The 21,727-nt window shown below is 51.0% G+C and overlaps 2 protein-coding genes across 2 annotated transcripts; both read left to right on the forward strand.

The window, feature by feature from the left end:
• Window positions 1-2,301: 2,301 nt before the first annotated feature.
• Window positions 2,302-3,595, forward strand: LOC143882291 (uncharacterized). Its single transcript, XM_077385813.1, has 2 exons — window positions 2,302-2,830; window positions 2,926-3,595. The coding sequence occupies exon 2, from the start codon at window positions 2,947-2,949 to the stop codon at window positions 3,421-3,423; it is 477 nt and encodes a 158-aa protein (XP_077241928.1). The 5' UTR covers window positions 2,302-2,830; window positions 2,926-2,946; the 3' UTR covers window positions 3,424-3,595.
• A 10,414-nt stretch (window positions 3,596-14,009) lies between these two features.
• On the forward strand, window positions 14,010-14,789 carry LOC143887722 (uncharacterized). The gene is made up of 2 exons (XM_077391887.1): window positions 14,010-14,302; window positions 14,390-14,789. Exons 1-2 carry the CDS (start codon window positions 14,010-14,012, stop codon window positions 14,787-14,789), a joined length of 693 nt encoding a protein of 230 aa, XP_077248002.1.
• The last annotated feature ends 6,938 nt before the right edge of the window (window positions 14,790-21,727 follow it).

Here is a 21,727-nt window from a genome sequence, read left to right on the forward strand (position 1 = left end):
GCGGGCGGAGAATGAGCTGTTGAGGAATCGGGTGCGCTGGTTAAATGACCAGGCCCGATTCGCTGAGAATCGCACCTGGGGGAGCTCTTCGGAGGGAGAGCAGAGTGATAAGGAGCTCTCTGATGACGAGAACTCTTTTAGCGGCCAATCGCTCTGAGCAGGAGGTGGCGGGAGGAGTAGGGTTTCGGAGGGAGCTTCTTCTTCTTTCTTTTTTGTTAGGGGCCTTGGGAGTCCAGGCCTGCGTGCCTTATGTCTTTATTCCTCCCCTCTCTTGTAGGCCCGTGGGCCAGAAGGAAGTAGTTTATGAATGGCTCTCTTTGTTTTTGTTTCCTTTGTCCGTTTGTTACAATCTTATATCTTATGTTTGCCTTCTTCTTGCGTGTTTTCCACAATCTTATGAACGTGGTTTTTTCCATCTTGCGGAGATGTATGCCGGACCCTTTTGACGGGTTCTGAGCCTTTTCCTTATGAACGTGGTTTTTTCCATCTTGTGGGGATGTATGCCGGACCCTTGTGACGGGTCCGAGCCTTTTCCTTATGAACGTGGTTTTTCCCATCTTGTGGAGACGTATGCCGGACCCTTGTGACGGGATCCGAGCCCTTTCCTTATGAACGTGGTTTTTTCCATCTTGTTGGGATGTATGCCGGACCCTTGTGAAGGGTTCCGAGCCTTTTCCTTATGAACGTGGTTTTTTCCATCTTGTGGAGATGTATGCTGGACCCTTGTGAGGGGTTCCGAGCCTCTTGCCATCGAACGCGGTTTTTTCCGTCTTGTGGAGATCTATGCCGGACCCTTGTGACGAGTCCCGAGCCTTTTGCCATCAAACGTGGCGGGGGTCTATGAATGGCTTGCTGGGGAAGTTACTTCGTGGCTAGGGGTAGAGACGTCCTTTCCGTATGGCGCTTCGACTTACGGCGGTTCCCTTGGGTTTCCCAATCGGCGCCACGTGTTCATGTCCCATCGGATATAGAAAGGGCGGGAGTTGAAACGACGCGTGTCTAAACCCTAGCCCTTTTAAAGCCTTTTTGGGGATTTCATTCTTTACTTTATTGCTTCGTCTTCCTCGGGTGAACGGGATTTCCTTCGCGGCGATTTTTTTTCACGCGTTGCTTATTCACCAAACTTTTTCCGGTGAGTTCCGTATCTTTTATTTCATCCACGATTTGATAGTTTACGATGTCTGTTGCGACTGTACCTCATAGCCCTTCTTCTGAGTCGCTGGAGGTGGTGGAGAGGGCTCTGCCAAGAAAAAGGAGGCGGTTATCTTTAGAGGGTGGGGGCGTCGTTTCTGAGGATGTACAGCAGCCCAAGGAGTTGAGAGATAGCTCCAGGGCCCTCTGGGTCATCGGTGGGGGCCGCTCCCTCAGAATCTCTGGCTCGAGTTTTTTCTACTCGTGAGGCGGAGGCTGGGGATATTCGGTCTGGTGCCGTTATTTGCCCCGGTCGGGTGGCGTGTTTCAGGAACGCTTTGGGAGAAGGGGCGGCGGAGAAAATTAGGAGGGAGTTCCACATTCCCGATGATTATGGGATTAGGGTTCCTTCCTTTGTAGAGAGTGTTTGCGGGGGTACCACTGAGGAAGAGGTAGCTTTCTACGTGGAGGCTTTTCGGACGGGGGTTAGGTTCCCGCTCTTGGACATTATAGTAGAGGCCCTTGAGTTTTACCGGGTGGCTCCCTCCCAACTGGCGCCTAATAGTTGGCGTACTCTCTTGGCCTTTGTGGCTAAGGCGGGCCTTCACAGGGTTCAACCTACCCTTCCGCTGCTCCGGGCCTGTGTTGCCCTTAGCCCGTTGGTGAAGGGGGAGGACAGCTGGCTATATCTGACCCAGCGTCCTCGGGTGAAAATGGTGGCGAATTTGCCTTCCTCCATCAAAGGGTGGAAGGAGGAGTATGTGTTCATCACCCCTCCGTTGGACGCTGGCTGGGGCTTTCCTCGCTCTTGGAAGCGCTCCGTTGAGTGGCGAAGGAAGTCCCTCTCCGACGAGTCTGACTATAGCAAGTTTGACTTGGGGAAGCTCTCCTCCGGGGAGGCTATCGACGTTTCCGAGTTCAAATGGGAGAGGAGCCTGAAGAGGCTGGGCTTCCTGGGAGTTGTGGAGAAGAGGGCCCGTTGTACGGGCGAGGGAATGGGGGAGAGTTTCGCCAGTCCTCGTGGTGAGCCCCTCCCCTCTTTCTCTCTTTCTGTTTCTCCTAATTTATTTTATTTATTTATTTTTTTTTGGTTGCTTTCCCTCGTTCTGAGCAGTTGGTGTTTTCCCGTTTTTTTTTTTTGGCAAGAGGTATGTCTTCTTCCGGTGACGCTGGGAAGGGAAAAGGGGTAGCGGTAGTGACGAAGGGTCTGACGAGTCAGAAGAAGATCCCTTCTGATTTCATGGCCGCGGCCAGGTTGGGCCGGTGACAAGCAAAACTCGCGACATCCGTGTCTTCTAGCCCCCCTGTTCGAGCGATCGGAGAAAAGGGGGCGGCTAGGCTTTTTCCCTTGGAGTCGGAGCCGTCCGCCAAGAGGGCTGCCTCTTTTGGCGCTCGACAAGGTGATGTTGTTCGCGTGACGCGTCCTCCTGTCTTTGCGGAGGACGTGCCGAGTCGAATGGAGGGGGCGGTTATGACCAAACTTCCTCTGGAACGAGTGGTGCCTCCTCCGCAGAGCTTCCAGGCGCAATGAGAGCTGTTTAAGCCTGACTGGAAGATCGGTGTCGAGGATAGCGTTCTTGCGAATCCCCGGGTTGGGGTGGAGCTGGGGGTGACAACCGCCTTTCCTGGCGACGAGGCTGAGTTGGAGGGCTATGATCGCAGGGCCCTTGGGGCTCAGTATTTTCAATCAACATCTTGCGTAAGTACCGGGCGACCGGTTTTCTGTTTGTACGTTTTTCTTTTTGTCATTTGGAGAACGCACGTTGGAAATTTTCTGATAGGTTGCTTTTGCAGTCCCAGAGCTATGCCAGGAGGATGGTGCAGTGCCTGCTCGAGGATGAGGCTGAGATAAGTGCCTTTGCGAAGCGAAACCGGCGGCTAAGTGAGGACTTGGACAGAGCCCGGGCGGAGAGAGCGACCTTTGATGATACTGTCGCTCAACTTCGGGAAGACCTCTGGAAAACCATGGAGGGGAGAAGTCGTGCGTCGGACAAATTGGCAGTGGCCCGGCGAACACATGCCCGGGAGCTAGCAGAGACGCGGGAGGAGTGGCGTGGCTCAGAGGAGTTCCTTAAGGCTGCGGCTGCGTTCAGCGTGGATGTTGAGATTGATGCTTTTGCTGAATGCCGGCTGCGTGTCCACGAGGTTGATCCTTCCTTTCCCCTGGACAAACTGATGCACGAGGCTGAGGCCGATCCTCCGTCGATACTAGCAGAAGCACCGGAGCTGGTCGATGAGGAGGTGGCTGCTCTGGTGGATCCTGTAGTTACCGAGGCCTCTGAGGGCTCTTAGTGATGCCAGGATGTCTTTTGGATCTTATATTTTACCCTCTTTTTTTTTTGTGGGTCTGTAATAACTTTTGAATTCTCCTTCTTCTTCTCTTCTTTTCTGCTTTCTTCTTCTTCTTTTTTTATATATACACGGTGCGCTCTAGGTTATTCGAGCCTTTTGAATTTTAATCTGATCGTCGAGAATGTTCCTGGTGCACCCCGTGGGGTGTCTTTTTTGCGGAAGGACTATCTTCCCCTCGAGTGATCAGTTCGGGGTTAATGGGTCCCGCCTGCCCTTTTAGGGGGAGGTCTTTTCTTCATGGGGAGTGTTTTAGGGTATTCTCAGGGGGATTGGCCCCGATGCTACCTCTGTCTCGCTCCCTGTCTTCTTTCGGGTCCCTCGTTTATCATGGGCCGGAAAGTGGAGATACGTATGTCTTAAGTAGAAACGCTATTCCATTGATTCGTTTAAGGAGAAAAGATACATCTTTGCCTCTAAAGACATAAAAAGAAACAAACAAACATTCGTCATGCTTTTAAAGAAAAGCACGGAGCTTACCTTGTTCTTTTACTGGTAAAATTCTCAGAGGTTGTCCATGCTCCAACTTCGAGGGACTGGGGTCCCGTCGAGACGTTCTAGCTGGTAGGCCCCGGGCAGAGTGCTCGAACGACCCTGTAGGGTCCTTCCCATTTAGGTGCGAGTTTTCTGATGTTGCGGGGGTCGGATACCGCCGTACGCCGTAGTACGAGGTCTCCGGGTTTTACCGAGCGCTTTCTTACCCCGGGCGTTGTAGTACCGTGCAACCTTTTGCTGGTAGGAGGCGGTTCGGAGAAGGGCTTGCTCTCTTTTTTCGAGCACGAGATCGAGGGTGTTCCGGAGGAGCTTGGAATTTCCCTGTTCATCATAATTCGCGGTGCGGAAGCTGGGGAGGCCAATTTCCAACGGAATGACCGCTTCGGCCATCCTTGATAATGCATCTGCTCGGTTGTTCATGTCCCGTGGTACTTGGAGGATCTCTACCCCTCCCATTCCCTGCAGCTTTTCTTTTACCTTATGGAGGTATCTCTTCATTCTGGGGCCCTTGGCTTCGTATACGCCGTTCACTTGGTTGACGACGAGCTGGGAGTCGCATGGACTTTTAACTTTCCTGCGCCGAGCTCCGCGGCTAGACTTAGTCCTGCCAGCAAGGCTTCGTATTCAGCGTCGTTGTTGGAGGCTTTGAAATTTAACCTGAGGGCGTATTCCAGTGTGAATCCTTCTGGGTCGTGGAGGACCACCCCCGCCCCGTGCCCTTTTTGGCCTACTGAGCCGTCAACGTGCAGGGTCCAATGAACCTCGTCGCTTTGTTCCGCCACGTTTTTGCTAGCCGTCTGTTTGGTGGGGCCGTCGCCGTTTTCCGTTGTCGCTGGTTCCTCGGCCAGGGCCGTGGATTCCACTATAAAGTCAGCGAGGGCCTGGGATTTAATGGCTGGTCTCGGGCGGACTTGTACGTCGAACTCTCCCAACTCAACGGCCCAACTGACCGTCCTACCCAAGGTCTCCGGTTTCTGGAGAATTTTCCTCAGGGGTTGGTCGGTGAGAAGCACAATGGGGTGGGCCTGGAAGTAGGGGCGGAGCTTTCGAGCGGCGCTGACGACTGCGAGGGCGAATTTATCTATGTTTAGGTACCAGATTTCTACACCGTGGAGAGTCTTGCTCACGTAGTACACCGGGTGTTCCTTTTTGTCGCTTTGTTTGGCCAACACCGCACTCACTACCGTGGGGCTGACGGCCAGGTATAAAAATAGCTCTTCCCCCGGCTCGGGTTTGGCGAGTACGGGCGGTGTCTGAAGGTATTGCTTCAAAGAGTTGAAGGCCTCTTGGCAGGCCGGGGTCCATTCGAACTCCCGTATGTTTTTTAATTGTTTGAAGAAGGGTTGGCATTTTTCTGCCGATTCGGGCATGAATCGGCCGAGGGCCGTGATTCGACCTGCGAGCCTCTGTACTTCTACCGCTGTTGCCGGGGGTTCCATGTCTAGGATGGCTTGGATCTTTTCGAGGTTGGCCTCGATCCCTCTCTGGCTGACCATGAACCCCAAGAATTTTCCGGAAGTTACCCCGAAGGCGCATTTCGCGGGGTTGAGCTTCATTTGGGCTCGTCGTAGGGTGCTGAAAGTTTCCTGAAGGTCGGAGATGTGTTTGGAGGCTTCCAGACTTTTTACCAGCATATCGTCGACATACACCTCTACGTTTCTTCCGATTTGTGCTTGGAACAGCTTATTTACGAGCCGCTGGTAGGTGGCGCCCGCATTTTTTAAACCGAAAGGCATAACAGTATAGCAGTAGACGCCCTGATCGGTGATAAATGCCGTTTTCGGGATGTCTGGCTCGTGCATTTTGACCTGATTGTAGCCTGAGAACGCATCCAAGAAGGTGAGAAGTTCGTGTCCGGATGTGGCGTCGATTAGTTGGTCTATGCGCGGCAGGGGGTAGGGGTCCTTTGGGCAGGCCCTGTTTAGGTCTGTGAAGTCTATACAGGCCCGCCAACCTCCGCTAGCTTTCTTGACCATGACGACGTTTGACAGCCACTCGGGGTACTGGATTTCTCTGATGAACCCGGCTTGTAGTAGTTTTTCCACTTCGGCCTTTATGTGAGTTTGAGACTCTATCGCGAAGTTCCTTTTTTTTCTGCCGGACGGGTTTAAGGGCTGGGTTCACATTTAACTTGTGAACGGCCAGTTCCTTGGGTATCCCGGGCATATCCTTGGCAGACCATGCGAACATGTCTTTGTTTGTTCTGAGAAAGTAGATCATTTGATCTCGCAGGGGGCCTTTTAGCAGGGAGCTGATCCGGACTTGTCTCTCCGGTTGATCTTCGGCTAGGGGGATGGAGTCCAGCTCCTCGGCGGGCTCTCCTCTGATTGTGCGGGCCCGCTGCCGGGGATCTTCACTACCGATCGTGAAATTTTCGGCCGGGGCGGTGGTTCCTCTCAGGCTTGCTGCGTAGCACTGGCGTGCTATCATTTGTTGTCCCCGAACCTCCCCTACCCCGGTTGGAGTGGGGAATTTCATCTTGAGGTGGGGGGTGGAGACTACTGCTCCCAAATCTCTTAGAGCAGGGCGTCCAATGATGGCGCTGTAAGTGAATGGTATATTTATGACCAGGAAGGTGGTCAGGATGGTTTTTTGGAGGGGGTACGTCCCGAAGGTTACGGGTAAGTCGATCTTGCCGTCGACCCGTACGGACGCACCAGAGAACCCGTAGATAGAGTATTCCGCGGGTCCCAGCCTTTCTTTGCCCAGTTTCATTTCTTCGAAAGTCTCGAGGTGTAGCACGTTGACGGAGCTTCCTGTGTCCACCAGGATTTTTCCTATATCGAAGTTGGCGACGACCAGTCTGATGACCAGTGCGTCGTCGTGCGGGACTTGCAGCCCGTCGAGGTCTTCGTTGGAAAAAGTGATGATCTGGTCTTGTAGGGGTGGATCCGTTCGGGCCTTTTTAGAAGGCATATCCATGGAGAATATTCGTTCCGCGTATGCCCGCCTGCCGGCGGTTGTCGGCCCTCCCGCTGCTGGCCCACCCGTGATGATATTGATTTTCCCGATAATGGTGGGCGGCTGTTCGCGGGCCTGTGGTTGCTCGGGGGGCTCCTCTTTCCAGGGGCGCTGGTGGCAGTGCGCGTCGCGTCTGCTTCGGGATCGGCGTCTGCTTCTTGTGCGATGCCTGCTAGGGGATCGATGTCGGCTTGTGGATCGGCGACGGTTGTTGGACCGGCGTCCATTGGGTGACCGATGCCTACCTCTGGGCTCGTTGGAGGGATGCTGGACTTCGCGCGAGCTTTTGTCAGGGCTCCTGAGATATTGATTTAGGTGCCCTTCTTCGGCCAACTTTTCCAGTTGGAGGCGGAGGTGGAAGCAATGGTCAGTTTCGTGGCCGTGGTCCCCGTGGAATTCGCAGAATTTTCGAGCGGACCTCTTCTTTGGGTCTGTGGCCATTCTCTTGGGGGGGGGGGGGTCAGGAGACCCTGATCCCTGATGGCCAGTAGAACGTGGGAGAGGGGGAACTTTAGCGGGGCGGTTCCGAGTCTCTCGAAGACGCGGACGGGGTTTCTGCCTGCCTGCCTCTTGTCGGCACGTGGCTTTATGGCCCTTCGGCCGTCGTTTTTCCTTTCATCGGGGCCAGGCTGATTCTGTTCTCGAGCGCAGGCTTCTTCCGCTCGTACGAACTTATCAGCCTTGGCTTCAAGTTCCTGTAGGTCCCGTGGTGGCTTGAGGGTGAGGTGCAACTTGAGATTCGGATCAGTGGTGGCATGCTTTAGTGTGGCGACCGCTATTTGGACGTCCATGTTAGAAAGTTGGGCTAATTCGGCGTTGAATTTCAACATGAAGTCTCTCAGGGTCTCGTTTCTTCCTTGCCGGAGGGCTAAGAGGGCATCCCCTGGATCATGGCGGAGGCGGTTGTTGGCGAACCTTGCGCTGAACTTCCTCCCAAATTCGTGGAAGGATGCGATGGAGTCGGGCTCCAATCTCATGTACCAGTCGTTGGAGGTTTTTCTTAGTAGGGACGCGAAGGCTCTGCACATGAATCCGTCCGACGCGCCTCAGAGCGTCATTACCCTTTTGAAGGTTTGGAGGAACTCGAGGGGGTCTGTGCTTCCATCGTACAGACCGAAGCGGGAGAGGTCTATGCCTGCTTCTACTGGGGTTTTTAAGACCTCCGAGGTGAATGGGGATGCCGTCTCCCTTTCCCACTCATCGAGGATGCCGTGGGCGTAGGGTTTTTTCATTTATAGTTTTACCTCCCGGATCTGTCTTTGTAGGTCAGCTATCGGGTCCACGCCGGGCGGTTGTGCTGATGTTGCCACTTCTTCCGCCCGAGCCAGGGGTGGTTCCTGGAGGCGGGTAGCTTGGACAGGGGGAGCGCGGCTGTTTGTAGCCTGCCTCCCGATGTCTCGTTGGTATCCCCTAGTTGCGGGGGGCAGAGGACTATTGGCTGACAGGGACGGCGTCCGGCGAGTCGGTGCTCGCTTTCGCCGGGGATGGCATTCCCCTGGTTGTTCCTCGTTGCCTTCGCCATAGGCCTCTGTCTGGTCCTGCATTATTGGGGGCCTCTCCGAGGTCGGAGGAGGCAAGCGTTGGAGTAGTTCTCGGCGAAGTTCGTTGAACATTTCCATGGTGGGGACCATCTGCGGCGTGCTAGAGGAGGGTTGGTGTCGGCCCGAGGGCGGTGAGTTGGGTTCTTGGGAGGTTGAGGTGCTGGTTTGTGCGCGTTGAGCCTGGCTTCTGGTCATTACCCCTATTTCTTGCTGTTGGGTGTGGTTTCTCATCGCCATAAGGCGTTCAGTACTCGACGAGTCCCACGGATGGCGCCAATATGATGGCGTCTGAATCCGGGTCTGCGATCGCGCGGTCGGTAGAGGGCCTCCGCGGGGTCTGCAATCACAAACAAAGGGGGTCAGGGGGTCCGGGGTGGGTCCCGGACGACCACTTCGACACCCAAGTCAGATCCTTCGACCAATCAATATAAAGAACAGCGAGAGGGGGAAGGGAGTTTCGATCAGGGTTACCAGGGGCAGCACGCGGGCTCTTTTCTGGGTGTGTGAGTGAGTGGGTCGGAGGGGACTAGCAGGGAGAATAGGATCGAGCTCCTAGCCTCCTCTGTTGTTGCCTCGCCTCTTTTTCGGTGTGGCGGAGCGGGGAACCGGTTCCCTCGTCCTTTCGTCTTTCTTTTCCTCTTTTCTTTTCCTCCTTTCTTTTCCTCCTCCCTCTGCAGGGCCAACCTTCCTCTCCTTTTAAAGGGAGGTGTGCGGCTCTTTTCATCATTATGGAGGGAAAATCTTCCTTTGCAGGATTGGGCCGTCCCTCTGTCTTGCCGGCGCGCGTGGCCATTTTCTTTCATAATTTGTGATGATGAGGTATGGACGGCGAGAGGGCGACACGTGTCATGAATGTGTGATCTTTGCCGTTTTCCAACGCCATTCTTCATGATGGTTGGGCTCTGCTCGTGCATGGATGACACGTGGCGATATCTGGGAGCGTAGCCGTATTTGTGCCCCATCACCCGGGAGACGAATCCATACAGGAATTTCCTAAATGCATTTCTTTTCAAAGGAGATTTCCGGCTCCAAGCGCTGAAGGATGAGTGGTTTACCTCCAAAACTATGCCCAGTATCCTCGAGGACTCGGATACAATCGGCTGGACAAGAGAACTTGAAAAGGAAAAAACCATTATCTAAAGTGAACAAGTGTAATTCACCATTCAGCTTCCATCTTCGGACTAAGCTCTCTCTGAGAGAGAGGAAGTATGGCCTCTTACCTAAAAATTAACCCACTAGGCAGTTAGCCCATTTGTCTTCAAATTCTTGAATCACCTCATCATTGAAAAAAAGCTCCATTTTTTCCTTTTCCTTATCACAAGGGTTGATGAGGTCACAAGGGTTGATGAGGTTGAGGTTGGTAGGGCTGCAACTCGAGCCGGGTTTTACCCGACCCGCATCGACCCGACCCGAAAATAACCTGGGTCGGGTTCAGGTTTCATGGGTTTCAGGTCGAGCCGGGTTGAGCATTCAAAAGCCCGCATGAATCTCGGGTAGAGCCGGGTTTGAAGGGGCCCGACCCGAGTTACATAAGTTATAGTATGTTCATTTTTTTCTATTGTTAGTTAAAAGTTAAAAGTGAAAACCCACGCACCCACTGTTATTATATGTGAGTGTAATTTCTGCTTCTATGAGTTGAGTTGATTCAAGCGTTTGATTCAGCATTGTTTGATGGTAATTACAACATTGTTTGATTACGGCATTGTTTGATTCAAGTGTAGTGTGAGTGTAATTACATCATTGTTTGATTCAAGTGTAATGTGAGTGTAATTTCTACTTCTATGAGTTGAGTTGTCTTGCCAAACAAGAATTTTCCTTAAAAAATTGCGTCAACGTGAAAAAACCCGACCCGACCCGACCCGAGATATTTCTCGGGTAGGGTTGGGTTCTCCAAAACCCGACCCGCCCGACCCGAGTTGCAGCCCTAGAGGTTGGTATCAGCTGGGGGTGACTCTTGCCTAGAAAATAGCATTTTCCAAGGAGTTTTAGGAGGGCCACTGTTAGGCCCAAAATTGGTAACAGATGAGGCAGTGACGAAGGAGCTGATCTGGCGGGTACAAGCTGCTGAACCCATTGAAGATTATACCCTGCATAGAAGTACACGAGGTCAGAAGACCAACCCGGAGTCGTAGCTCCGGACGGGCCCTTCGACACTCGAGTCAGTAATGGGCACGGAAGTGGCAAAACCAAAGTTAAAGATGGTCGTCTTTTTCCTTAAGAGAGAGCCTATAAATCCCAGCCGAGGTCAGACCCACCACTCTACAAGACAAGTCCATCACTCCCAAACTAGACATGCGCAAACAGAGCCGCATCACCGCCACCGGTCACGGTCTCGATCGGTGCAGAGGCGCCAAGCCAAGGAGGATCTCGAGCCCCGGGATAAATCCCGGCGTCGTCAAAGAACCTTAGCAAGCCACTCTGGCTTGGCTGCGAGTCCAACGGTGGAGGAAAGAAACAGGCCGATGAGCCGAGAAGAAACAAGGGCTGACCCAATGCTACGAAAATTCAAGGAGATAGACCACCGAATTGAAGAACTGGCAAAGGACCAGGGCCGGCCTACTTCGAGGACATTCACAAGTAGACCGCCTTTCACTGACCAAGTGTTGCAAGCACCAGCACCCAGGGGATTCAAGATGTCGCAGGTCCCGCAATATGACGGAACCACCGATCCCATGGACCATTTAGAAGCTTTCAGAACTATGATGCTCCTCCACGCCTAGTCAGACGAGTTCCTCTGACGCCGAACTTAGATCCTTCAGCCGCCGCGAATGCACTTCTCGCAGGCGCCAGGTCCAACGATTTCCGGTGATCAGTAGCCCACAGAAATCCGCACTCATTGGCGCTGAAGAATACATATCCATGGAGGAAACACTTGCCGCCTTAGACTCGAACCGGAAGAGAACCTTCGAAGAAAAGAACCCTACCAAGCAACGTAGGGACGATAAGGCTCCAAGAAGAGAGAGAAGCCCCCAGAGGAAGGAGGAAAGTTACATCCCTCTCAACACTTCCAGAAGACACATACAAGCCGCAATCAAGAAGGAGGACTTCGTGAGATGGCCGGCCAAAATGCTCTCCAAGGGAAATAAGAGGGACAAGTCAAAGTACTGCCGGTTCCACAGGAACCACGGGCACGACACCGATGAGTGCTAGCACCTCAAAAAGGAAATTGAGCTGCTGATTAACAGAAGGTACCTGAAGAAGTATGTTAGAGATGACGGCCACAGGAGGGAACGTAGGGAGAGAAGTCCTCAGGGCCGAAGTCCTCGACAATCCCAGCCGCCTCCTGCACGGAATGAATCCCCATCGCCAGCGAGCCCACATCCTGAAATGCACTGATCCCAGCCTAAGGGGGTCATAAACACCATTATGGGAGGACCGGCGGCTGGGGGAACTTCGTCAGCGGCTCGTATATGCGCACCGAATCAACGTCATCCACAAATGCAATAAGAAGATAAAGCAGAAAATGAAATCTCGTTCTCAGACGCAGATCTCGACAACTTGATACTCCCCCATGACGACGCCCTGGTCATAACCATGCTAGTTACAAACTGGGAGTTGAAGAAAATTCTGGTTGATAATGGGAGTTTAGCTGACATCCTATACTATCACGCTTTCAAACAAATGATGATAGTAGATGACCGTCTAAAGCCGACGAACTCAGACTTGTTCGGGTTCTCGGGAGAAGTTGTTAAAGTCGAAGAACAGATCGAACTCCCAGTCCTTGTTGGGGAACCTCCCCATCAAGCTTTCGCAATGATCAAATTTCTGGTAGTGAGGGCCACGTCGGCCTACAACGCTATCTTGGGACAACCTGGTCAGAATCTTGTCCGTGTCGTTGCCTCCGCGTACCATCAAAAAATGAAGTTTCTAACGCCAAGTGGCGTGGGTGAGGTCAAAGGAGATCAGCCACAATCTAGAGAGTGCTATGTCATGGCACTCAAAGGCAAAAATGCGTCAGAATCATTACCGATTGAGCTACTCGATCTGGGAGATGAAGCTCAAATCACCGTAAATGAACTAGCCGAGGACCTAGTCACCATTCCTCTATACTTGGACAATAGCGAGAAGATTGTTCAAATCGGCTCCTCTTTGGGCAGCGGCGCTCGACAGGAACTCACCCAGTTTCTGAGGGACAATGCAGATGTCTTCGCGTGGGCCCCCGCAGACATGCCTTGTATAGACCTTGAGGTCAGTATGCACAAGCTCGGCGTCGATCCAACTTGCAAACCAGTAAAGCAGAAAAGAAGACATTTCGCCCCAGAGAGGTGACAAGCAATCAAAGAGGAGGTGGAGAGGCTCTTAAGGGCCGACTTCATCCAAGAGATCCAATACCCGGACTGGCTCGTAAATGTCGTTATGGTAAAGAAATCCAACGGGAAATGGAGAACTTGCATAGACTTTACTGATTTGAACAAAGCCTGCCCTAAGGACAGCTATCCACTCCCCAAAATTGATCAATTGATAGATGCCACCGCAGGTCACGAACTGCTGAGCTTCATGGACGCCTTCTCCGTAGACAATCAGATCAGAATGTACGAATCGAATATACAAAAAAATCCTTTGTAACGGATCAGGGAACGTACTGTTACCGCGTCATGCCTTTCGGTCTGAAGAATGCCGGAGCAACATACCAGAGGCTCGTAAAGAAGCTCTTCAAAAAGCAAATCGACCACAACATGGAAGTTTATGTAGATGATATGTTGGTTACGAGCCAGAGCTCACAAGATCATGTCTCCGACCTGAAAGAAACGTTCCAAGTTTTGAGGGAGCATAACATGAAATTCAACCCAACAAAATGCACGTTCGGTGCTGGCGCTGGAAAATTCCTCGGGTTCATGGTGAGCAGAAGAGGAATCGAAGGGAACCCTGAAAAAATCAAGGCGGTAGTGGAGCTCACTCCACCGAAAACCATTAGGGAAGTGCAGCGCCTAACCGGAATGGTGGCCGCATTGCGGTCAAAGGAATCATAACAGCACCCTGGACACCAGAGTGTCAATTGCGTTTGAAGAGCTGAAGCTGTACTTATCCTCCCCACCGTTGTTAACAAAGCCAGAACCGGGAGAAGAGCTAATACTGTACCTATCAGTGAGCCTGATGGCCTTAGCAACAGTACTTATTTGAGAAGAGCACAACCAGTAGAAACCAATCTACTATGTTAGAAAGGTCCTGCATGATGCCGAAAGCAGATACCAACGAGTTGAAAAGTTGGCATATGCCCTCGTCACGGCGGCCAGAAAAATTGAGGCTGTATTTCTAAGCGCACACAATAAAGGTCTTGACGGATCAGCCGCTCAGATAGATTCTCCATAGACCGGACACCTTAAGATGACTTGTGAAGTGGGCCATAGAACTCAGCGAATTTGATATTCAATACCTGCCCAGGCCGGCGATAAAAGCTCAAGTGTTGGCCGACTTTGTTGCGGAATGCACCATGCCCCTGCAGGATGTCGCCTCAGAAGCAGAAACAATCTAGCTTCCAGGTGGAGAGGAGCTAACTACACCTAGGGGCAAGCCCAAGCCGAAAAGGAACCCATGGCTGAGGAAATTGCGACTCCATCTGAAGGACAGAATTCGCTGCAAGATTTGCTCTGGGAATTGTATGTGGACGGATCCTCAAACAAGCTAGGTAGCGGAGCTAGCGTGTTCCTTACCGGGCCAGGAAACTTCGTCCTGGAATATGCGGTGAGGTTTGGGTTTCGCGCATCCAACAACGAAGCAGAATATGAAGCTCTCATCCCCGGAATGAACCTAGCAATCCAAACCCATGCCCAAAGACTAAAAGCATACTGCGAATCCCAACTGGTCGTCAACCAGTTTCAAGGAACGTATGAGACCAGTGATGAGTGAATGATCAAATACCTGGCAGAAGTCTGCCACCTGCCTGACAAATTTGAAAACTTTGAAGTCGTCAGGGTCCCAAGAACGAAAAATACGAAGGCAGACGTGCTATCCAAATTAGCAGCCTCAGGTTACACCGCTCTCGCGAATATATGCATGGAGTTTCTGAAGAAGTCTAGTATTGAGAACGAGATCGTAGAAGTAATGCAGGTCGACAACGAGCCATGTTGGATGGACGAGATCATCGATTATTTACAAAGCGAGAAACTTCCTGAAGGAAAGAAAGAGGCACGCAAAGTGGTACAGAGAGCAGTAAGATTTTCCCTCGACGGTGAGAACCTATACAAAAGGTCATACAGTCTCCCCTACTTGAAATGCCTCCGGCCAAGCGACGCCGCATATGCCTTGCAGGAGACTCACGAAAGAATCTGCGGGGAGCACTTGGGGGGCAAGGCCCTGGCCATCAAATACTGATAAGAGGCCTATATTGGCCGACCTTGAAGCAAGACGCGCTGAGCCTATTTTAAAAGTGCGAAAGATGTCAGAAATTCTCTCTCACCATCCACCAACTTGCGGTACCCATGGCTCCGATCATCAGTCCACTCCCTTTTGCAGTATGGGGATGGATATTCTGGGCCCTTTTTCCACCGGCCTCCGGAAGACGTGAATTTTTTGTAGTTGCTATAGATTACTTTACCAAGTGGGTGGAGGCCGAACCTCTGGCCCAGATCACGGAGCAAAACATACAGACCTTCTTCTAGAAGTCAGTAGTTTGCAGATTTGGGACACCCCACTTTTGATAACGGACAACGGCAAGCAGTTTGACTGCCGAAACTTTCAAAAATTCTGCTCGGATCTGAAAATCGAACAAAGATTCACTTCGGTGGTGTACCCTCAGACGAATGGGCAGACTGAAGTTACGAACAGAATCCTGCTCCAGGGGATCAAGAAAAGATCAGATGAGAAAGCAGGTTGGTGGGCTGATGAACTTTACCACGTCCTATGGGTGTATCGTACCACCCCGAACACCGCGACGGAGGAGTCGCCCTTCAACCTGTCTTTCGGAACTGAGGCAGTAATTCCTGTTGATGTCAATGTCCCATCTTCTAGAGTCAGCAACTTCAATGAACAGCTCAATGAGGACGGACTCCGTGCGAACTTAGATTTGTTGGAAGAGATCCGAGAAGAATCCTGAATCAGAGTGGCGGCCTACAAGCAGAAAGTGTCCAACTATCATGACATGAAGATACGCCCTAGAGAATACCGCGGGGGCGATCTAGTCCTGAGGAAGGCCGCTGTCTCTCAGCCAAAGAGGGTAGGCAAACTCCCCCCGACCTGGGAGGGGCTGTACCGAGTGAAAGAAATCATACGCCCAGGAAGCTACAAACTGGAGACACTTGACGAGCACCTGCTGCCCCACGCATGGAACTTGAAAAACCTTCGAAGATACTTCCAATAGCCTACCACCTTCGAAGGTCCAAGAGCGGATACCATTGTAATTGCGCTTGAATTTTTGGATAATGAAAAAAGATACTCTTTTACAAGCTCCGAGTTCTTCGGCTCAGATGATATAAGTTGCTTGGTTCACCCCGGCTCGTCTCCAAAAAGACTGGAAGTGCACTTCTGGTCGGGAACAGACCAGGGTAGAAAACCAACCTTGAATACAAATCCATGTTATACAAGTTGGATATAAGCTGCTTGGTTCACCACGGCTCGTCTCCAAAAAGACCGAAAGCGCACCTCTGGTCGGGAACGGACCAGGGTAGAAAACCAACCTTGAATAAAAATCCATGTTATACAACTTGGATATAAGCTGCTTGGTTTACCCCGGTTCGTCTCCAAAAAGACAGGAAGCACACTTCTGGTCGGAACGACCTAGGGTAGAAAACCAACCCCGAACGAAAATCGAAGTTCCCAGACTCAGATATGAGCTCCCGAGCTGAATTTTTAGTTTGGCCTAAAGACTTAGGAAACTAACCGATTTAGTTAAAGCAGAGACGAACACAAGCCAAAGCAATAAAGGAGACTTGGAAAATATAACCTCTATTCATAAAAGCCCAGATGGGCAAATGCACAAAAACTGGGCCTCTGAGGGCCATAACAAAAAAAAATGGGACGAGAAGGTCAAGAATCCTCGCGGCTGCCGCCCCGCCGAGGGTCGTTCGCCTCTGAAGCGTCCACGACTAGAAGGGCGCTCTGCTCATCCGCTTCCAAGACCCCCGGCTCAGGCAGGATAATGCCGTCCAGGACGACATTTGAATTAGTCCCCTTGACTTGCTCAAGGCAGTCTGTAAATCCCAACTTGTAGGACTCGGTGGACAGGTTAATGAGCTCGTCTTCTTTTTCCTGCAGGGCCTTCTTCTGCCTATTTTGGGCCCTCTCTCTCTCTGCTTATTGAGGGCGTCGAGGGCCTTCTCCCCTTGGGCGGCCATTTCTTCATTTAGCCTCCTGATCTCTTGGTCCCTCTCATCAATGGACCTTTTCAGCTCCTCGGCTTCCTGCTTCAGCTTGCCGATTTCAGCCCCAGATCGGGTAATCGCTGTGGAGAAGCCCCGGCTCTTCTCGCAGATGTCATTATAGTAACATCCGATCTGCGAATAAAAGGAAAGGATATGAATAACAGGCCAGGAAGCGAACGGGTAGGAGCTAAACTAAAAATTAGAGTACCTGGTAGATTAAAGAGAGCATAGCCTCCTCAGCCGTGCCCGGAGGCTCGTTCAGAACCTTAAGCTTGTCCTTTTTCAGCAAGCCCTGATGACTATCGCCCTAGCGACCCGGCTGCCCCCAGACCGGTGTCGCTCTTCTGAACAACCCACTTGGGGCGAAAAACGTTGTCCGCGGGCCGTGCAGGGGTAGACGAAACGCCGGGGACCACGTTCTGCCCGGATCCATGTCCTCGGCCATAGGCACCAACGATCTTCACTGTTGGCCTACTCCCTCAGGGCGGTGCGTCTTGGACTGGTGCAGGACTGGAAGTTTAGGGGGCCTTCCTTTTATGGCGCCCGCCAAAAGCATTCTGTCTCACCTTCTCCGGTGCGGATTGCTTCTGCATCTCTGAAATTCACCAAGAAAAACAGGCATCAGTAACGACGAAATAAAAAGAAAGCTCAGAAATAAGGCTAGCCTAAAGTCACCTATTTGCCCAGGTCGCAGTACTAATGCCGAGCCCGACCAGGATCTCTTCCCTGGAGAAATCTGCACAATGAATCAAGCCCTCTCGTTGCAGCTCCTCACATATTTTGGCAAACGTGAGCTTATCCTCGCCCTCCAGGAGCGGCTTGCGACTAAACACAAGCGTGTCGGGGGTGGACCATTTTAAAGGAACCGGCTAGGGCCCAGTAGGTTCACTGTCCTCGACATAGAGGAGCCTGTTTTTCCAATTATGTATGGAGGTCAGGATGCCAGTGATCATCTTCACCTCCGGACGCTGGCTGGTAAAGATCCAACCTCCGTCCTTATGCCTCTTCAGATGTGCTCACATACGAAATAGCGGTATGGACAAGTTTCTTTGTAGACGACCTCAGACTACGTACATAAAGCCGACCAGCGTTCTCCACCAGTTCGGCGCAACCTGAGCCAGGGCCAGGCCATAATATCGGAGAACCGCAGCAAAAAAGGGGTGTAAGGGAACCTAAGTCCGGCTATTAGGGCATCCTCATAAATACAGACATCGGTACTATCGTTGCTAGCCCTATCTCCTTCTATTGCCGCTCTCAACCTGAACCGCTCAGGAATGCAATACTTATCCCTGATCTCCCCTAGTTTGGACTCATCAAGGATGTTCTCCTCATAAAGAGCCCCAATATTGTACTGAGGATTGGCGTCCATCCGAGCCTCAGCTATGACCTCTGCAGCCCGCCCCGGAATGAAGGAGGTGGATGCCTCGGCAATATAGCTCCCCTCACTCGCCTCTACCCAACAGGGGCTATCCGCTCGAACTGGGGTGGTGTTTAAGTTTGAAATCACCTCATCCCCACTATCTAGAAGCTCGTCAAGGGCAACTACATCCCCCTAGAGCTGGCCATGTACGGGCCGGGAATTCTGGTCGGATTAGATTTGGTCCTCTCCGATTAACTGGACCCTGAACTGCTAGCAGAGGCGGATTCCCTCAAGGACGATCTAGAGTCTGACTCAGAACTAAAACTACAACCGGACATCAAGAATACGAAAAAAAGAAAAGCCAGTCAAATAAAGGAAAGACGTGCTAAAAAGAAGATTACCGGTTCAAAGGCACCTAATTGAACAACGACCACGACCACAAAGCTAATCGCAGACCCGAATAGGCAGAACAGAAGCGAGGCGGAGGGAAAGTAAAAGTGAAAAGTGAAGAGTGAATGGGTAAGTTACCGCTTCTTATAGCCATGAAGGCTTGAGGCGGTTCAGATTCGCGAACCAAGGGCCTCCACGTGTCCCTCATTAATGACGCAGGGTACACAACGCGAGGCGACGCGTATGTATAAGTACGGGAATATGTATAATATGTACGTGTATAGTGTATGTATGTACTTTGTATGTATATGCATACAACATGGGTATGAAAAATTGTCCAAGTCTTTGATATGGCGTCCAAGCCGGCCAGGATATGGCGCGTGTATAAAACGACAAAAATATGGTCGTCGCAAGCCGGCCAGAATATGGTGCGTGCATAAAACGACAAAAATCTGGTCGTCCCAAGCCGACCAGGATATGTCGCTTGCACAAAACAACAAAAATCTGGTAGTCTCAAGCCGTCAAGGATATGGTGTGTGCACAAAACGACAAAAATCTGGTCGTCTCAAGCCGGCCAGGATATGACGCGTGCATAAAACGACAAAAATCTAGTCGTCCCAGGCCGGCCAGGATATGGCGCGTGCATAAAACGACAAAAATCTGGTCGTCTCAGGCCGGCCAGGATATGGAGCGTGCATAAAAGGACAAAAAACTGGTCGTCTTAAGTCGGCCAGGATGTGACGCTTCATCCCGAACCTCGACTCATTCAACCGCTCAGGAACGCAACCACTCATGCTTCTCCAAGTCACTACAATGACTTGGAGAACCGGGGGGCAAATGATGGGGTATAAAAAGCCACATCAAATTAGCTGTCGACACGTGGCTCCCGAAGGGCCCACCATGAAGTTGACACCAGCCCTAGGGGTAGTCTGGTAATCTACCAAGAGCACGTAAAATCAAGTCCACACATGGGCCGACACCTGTCCCGGGGTAGGTAATTCAACCACCCCAGAGTTCCCACTATAAATAGCCTTCACCCATGCTAAGGTGAAGGGACCAAATTCCTAAGGAAAATGACTATCTTTAACTTTGATTTGCCACTTCCGTGCCCACTACTGACTTGAGTGTCGAAGGGCCCGTCCGGAGCTACGACTCCGGCTTGGTCTTCTAATCTCGTGTACTTCTGTGCAGGGTATAGTCTTCAATCGGTTCAGCAGTTGGTACCCGCCAGATCAGCTCCTCCGTCACTGCCTCATATGTAACCAATTTTGGGCCTAACAGCCACTACCAATTGCAAATTTACCTTTCGATGCCAATGACAATCCATTTAAAGAGGCACTGATATTAGCAGGGAATGATGAAAGCTGAATTCCATCAGTGCCATTGGCATCATGTTTCAAGCAAGGTTTAAAATTTCGATTTCAGTACCGGTTTTGGACTTCCGAAAAACTGAAATTTTGGTCGAAATTTGGTACTCACGTTCGAAATTCCGAACAAAAATTTCGCCGAAATTCCAAAATTCCGGCTGAAATTTTGTAACGCTTTTTAAAAAAATAATAATAAAAGGCATTTTCTCGAAATTTCATACCGCAATTACTGAAATTTTGGACCGAAATTCCTAAATTTCGGCCGAAAATTGGCAAATAGTGAAATTTCTAATTTCGCCAAATACAGGTTTCGGTCCCCACCGAAATCTAAAACCATGGTTTCAAGGGAGGGATACTGATATGGGACTTGTTAAACCCGAAATTGGAGGAGATAACTGGATATTTTTCTTCTCCAGGGAGCTTCAACTGACCAGATTTGGCACAAAGAATGGACCCCACAACCTCACCTTCTATCTCTGAGGGGAGAGGAGCTGAGTGGGAAATTTTTAGGGTAGTGCTGGCTGACTCCACTTTATCATTTGAGCTATCCCCTGTTTTAGATGATGTATTTCTAGAGGTGTTAGGGGAAGGATTCCCTTCTAGCAGAGAGGGAGAAGAGATATTTTCATTGAAAATGAAAGTCATAAAGGTACCAGTTCTGAAAAACCCATTCAAATTGAACTCTCCCGCCCAGGTTCTTTTTCATAAAAGTCTGCAATTAAGGTCAATGATCTGGGTAAGGAATGTGAATCATCTTTCCTGTCTCCCAAGAACATCAAGGCTCAGCAGTTTGAGGGTCCCCCACTTGGAATAGAACCCTCCCCTCGATTATCAAGCAAAGAGGATGAAAAAAAAAGAGCAGATATTTTCATCCTCTTTGCTTGATAATCGAGGAGAGGGTTCAATTCCAAGTGGGGGACCCTCAAACTGCTAAGCCTTGATGTCCTTGGGAGATGGGAAAGATCATTCACATTCCTTACCCAGTGACCTTAAAGGCAGACTTTTGTGAAAAATAACCTGCGCGGGGGGGGGGGGGTTCAATTTGAATGGGTTTTTCAGAACTGGTACCTTTGAAGGTGGCAAACGGGCCGTGCCAGCAGAAAAATCAGGCCCGGAAGGGCCCGCGGGCCGGGCACAGAAGGGTTCACGGGCCGTGCCGGGCCAATTTTCTCCAAGGCGAGCACCCCGCCGGGCCGGGCCCGGCCCGTTCAATTAGCTTTTGGGGGTATTCTCGAGTTTTTAAAAAGAAAAACACTTCTTTTTTTAAAAAAAAAACGTATTTTTTAAAAGGGGCATCCGGGCTCGCGGGCCGTGCCTCGCCGGGCCGCGGGCCAGCACGGCCCGGCCGGTTTGCCACCTTGAGGCACCTTTTTTACTTTCATTTTCAATAAAAAGGCTTGCTCTTGTTGGAGAAGTCAAATTTCCAGTCATGTGAATGACGGGAGCAGTTAATGCGCTGATAATACTGTCAGTTACTACACTTATTCACCCCTATGACCGGCAGTAGGTGGATGCTTTGGGTGGTTTTTTCAATGGAGGCATTTAAGACCATCAGAGGCACAAGTCTAGGAGAGGAAGAATTTCCAGCCAAACAAAGGACAGGTCTTGCAGAAGCCTGAGGCTTTTTGAGATCTTTTTCCATGAATGCATTTAAGGCTAATGAATGCTCTGATCCAGCTATTTTCTTGTGGCTAGAGGACTGATTTCTAACCAAAAGAGAAGTACTTTCTTCAAAAGAAACCAAGGTGGATTTGGAGGCGGTTTCACCCAAAACTAGATTTGGTGGTATTGCCCAAAACCAGATCTTGGTTTTCTGAACCAGAGGAGGGGGAACCT

Source organism: Tasmannia lanceolata, unplaced genomic scaffold (genome assembly GCF_043159265.1).
Source record: "Tasmannia lanceolata isolate RefF3 unplaced genomic scaffold, GAP_Taslan_0.1 ptg000002l, whole genome shotgun sequence".
Classification (NCBI taxonomy): Eukaryota; Viridiplantae; Streptophyta; class Magnoliopsida; order Canellales; family Winteraceae; genus Tasmannia; species Tasmannia lanceolata.

Coding starts and splice junctions, on each gene's coding strand:
- LOC143882291 (XM_077385813.1), top strand. CDS start 2,947: ATGGTGCAGTGCCTGCTCGAGGATGAGGCTGAGATAAGTGCCTTTGCG.
- LOC143887722 (XM_077391887.1), top strand. CDS start 14,010: ATGGCTGAGGAAATTGCGACTCCATCTGAAGGACAGAATTCGCTGCAA. Junction 14,303..14,389: donor GTCAACCAGTTTCAAGGAAC/GTATGAGACCAG, acceptor TGAAGTCGTCAG/GGTCCCAAGAACGAAAAATA.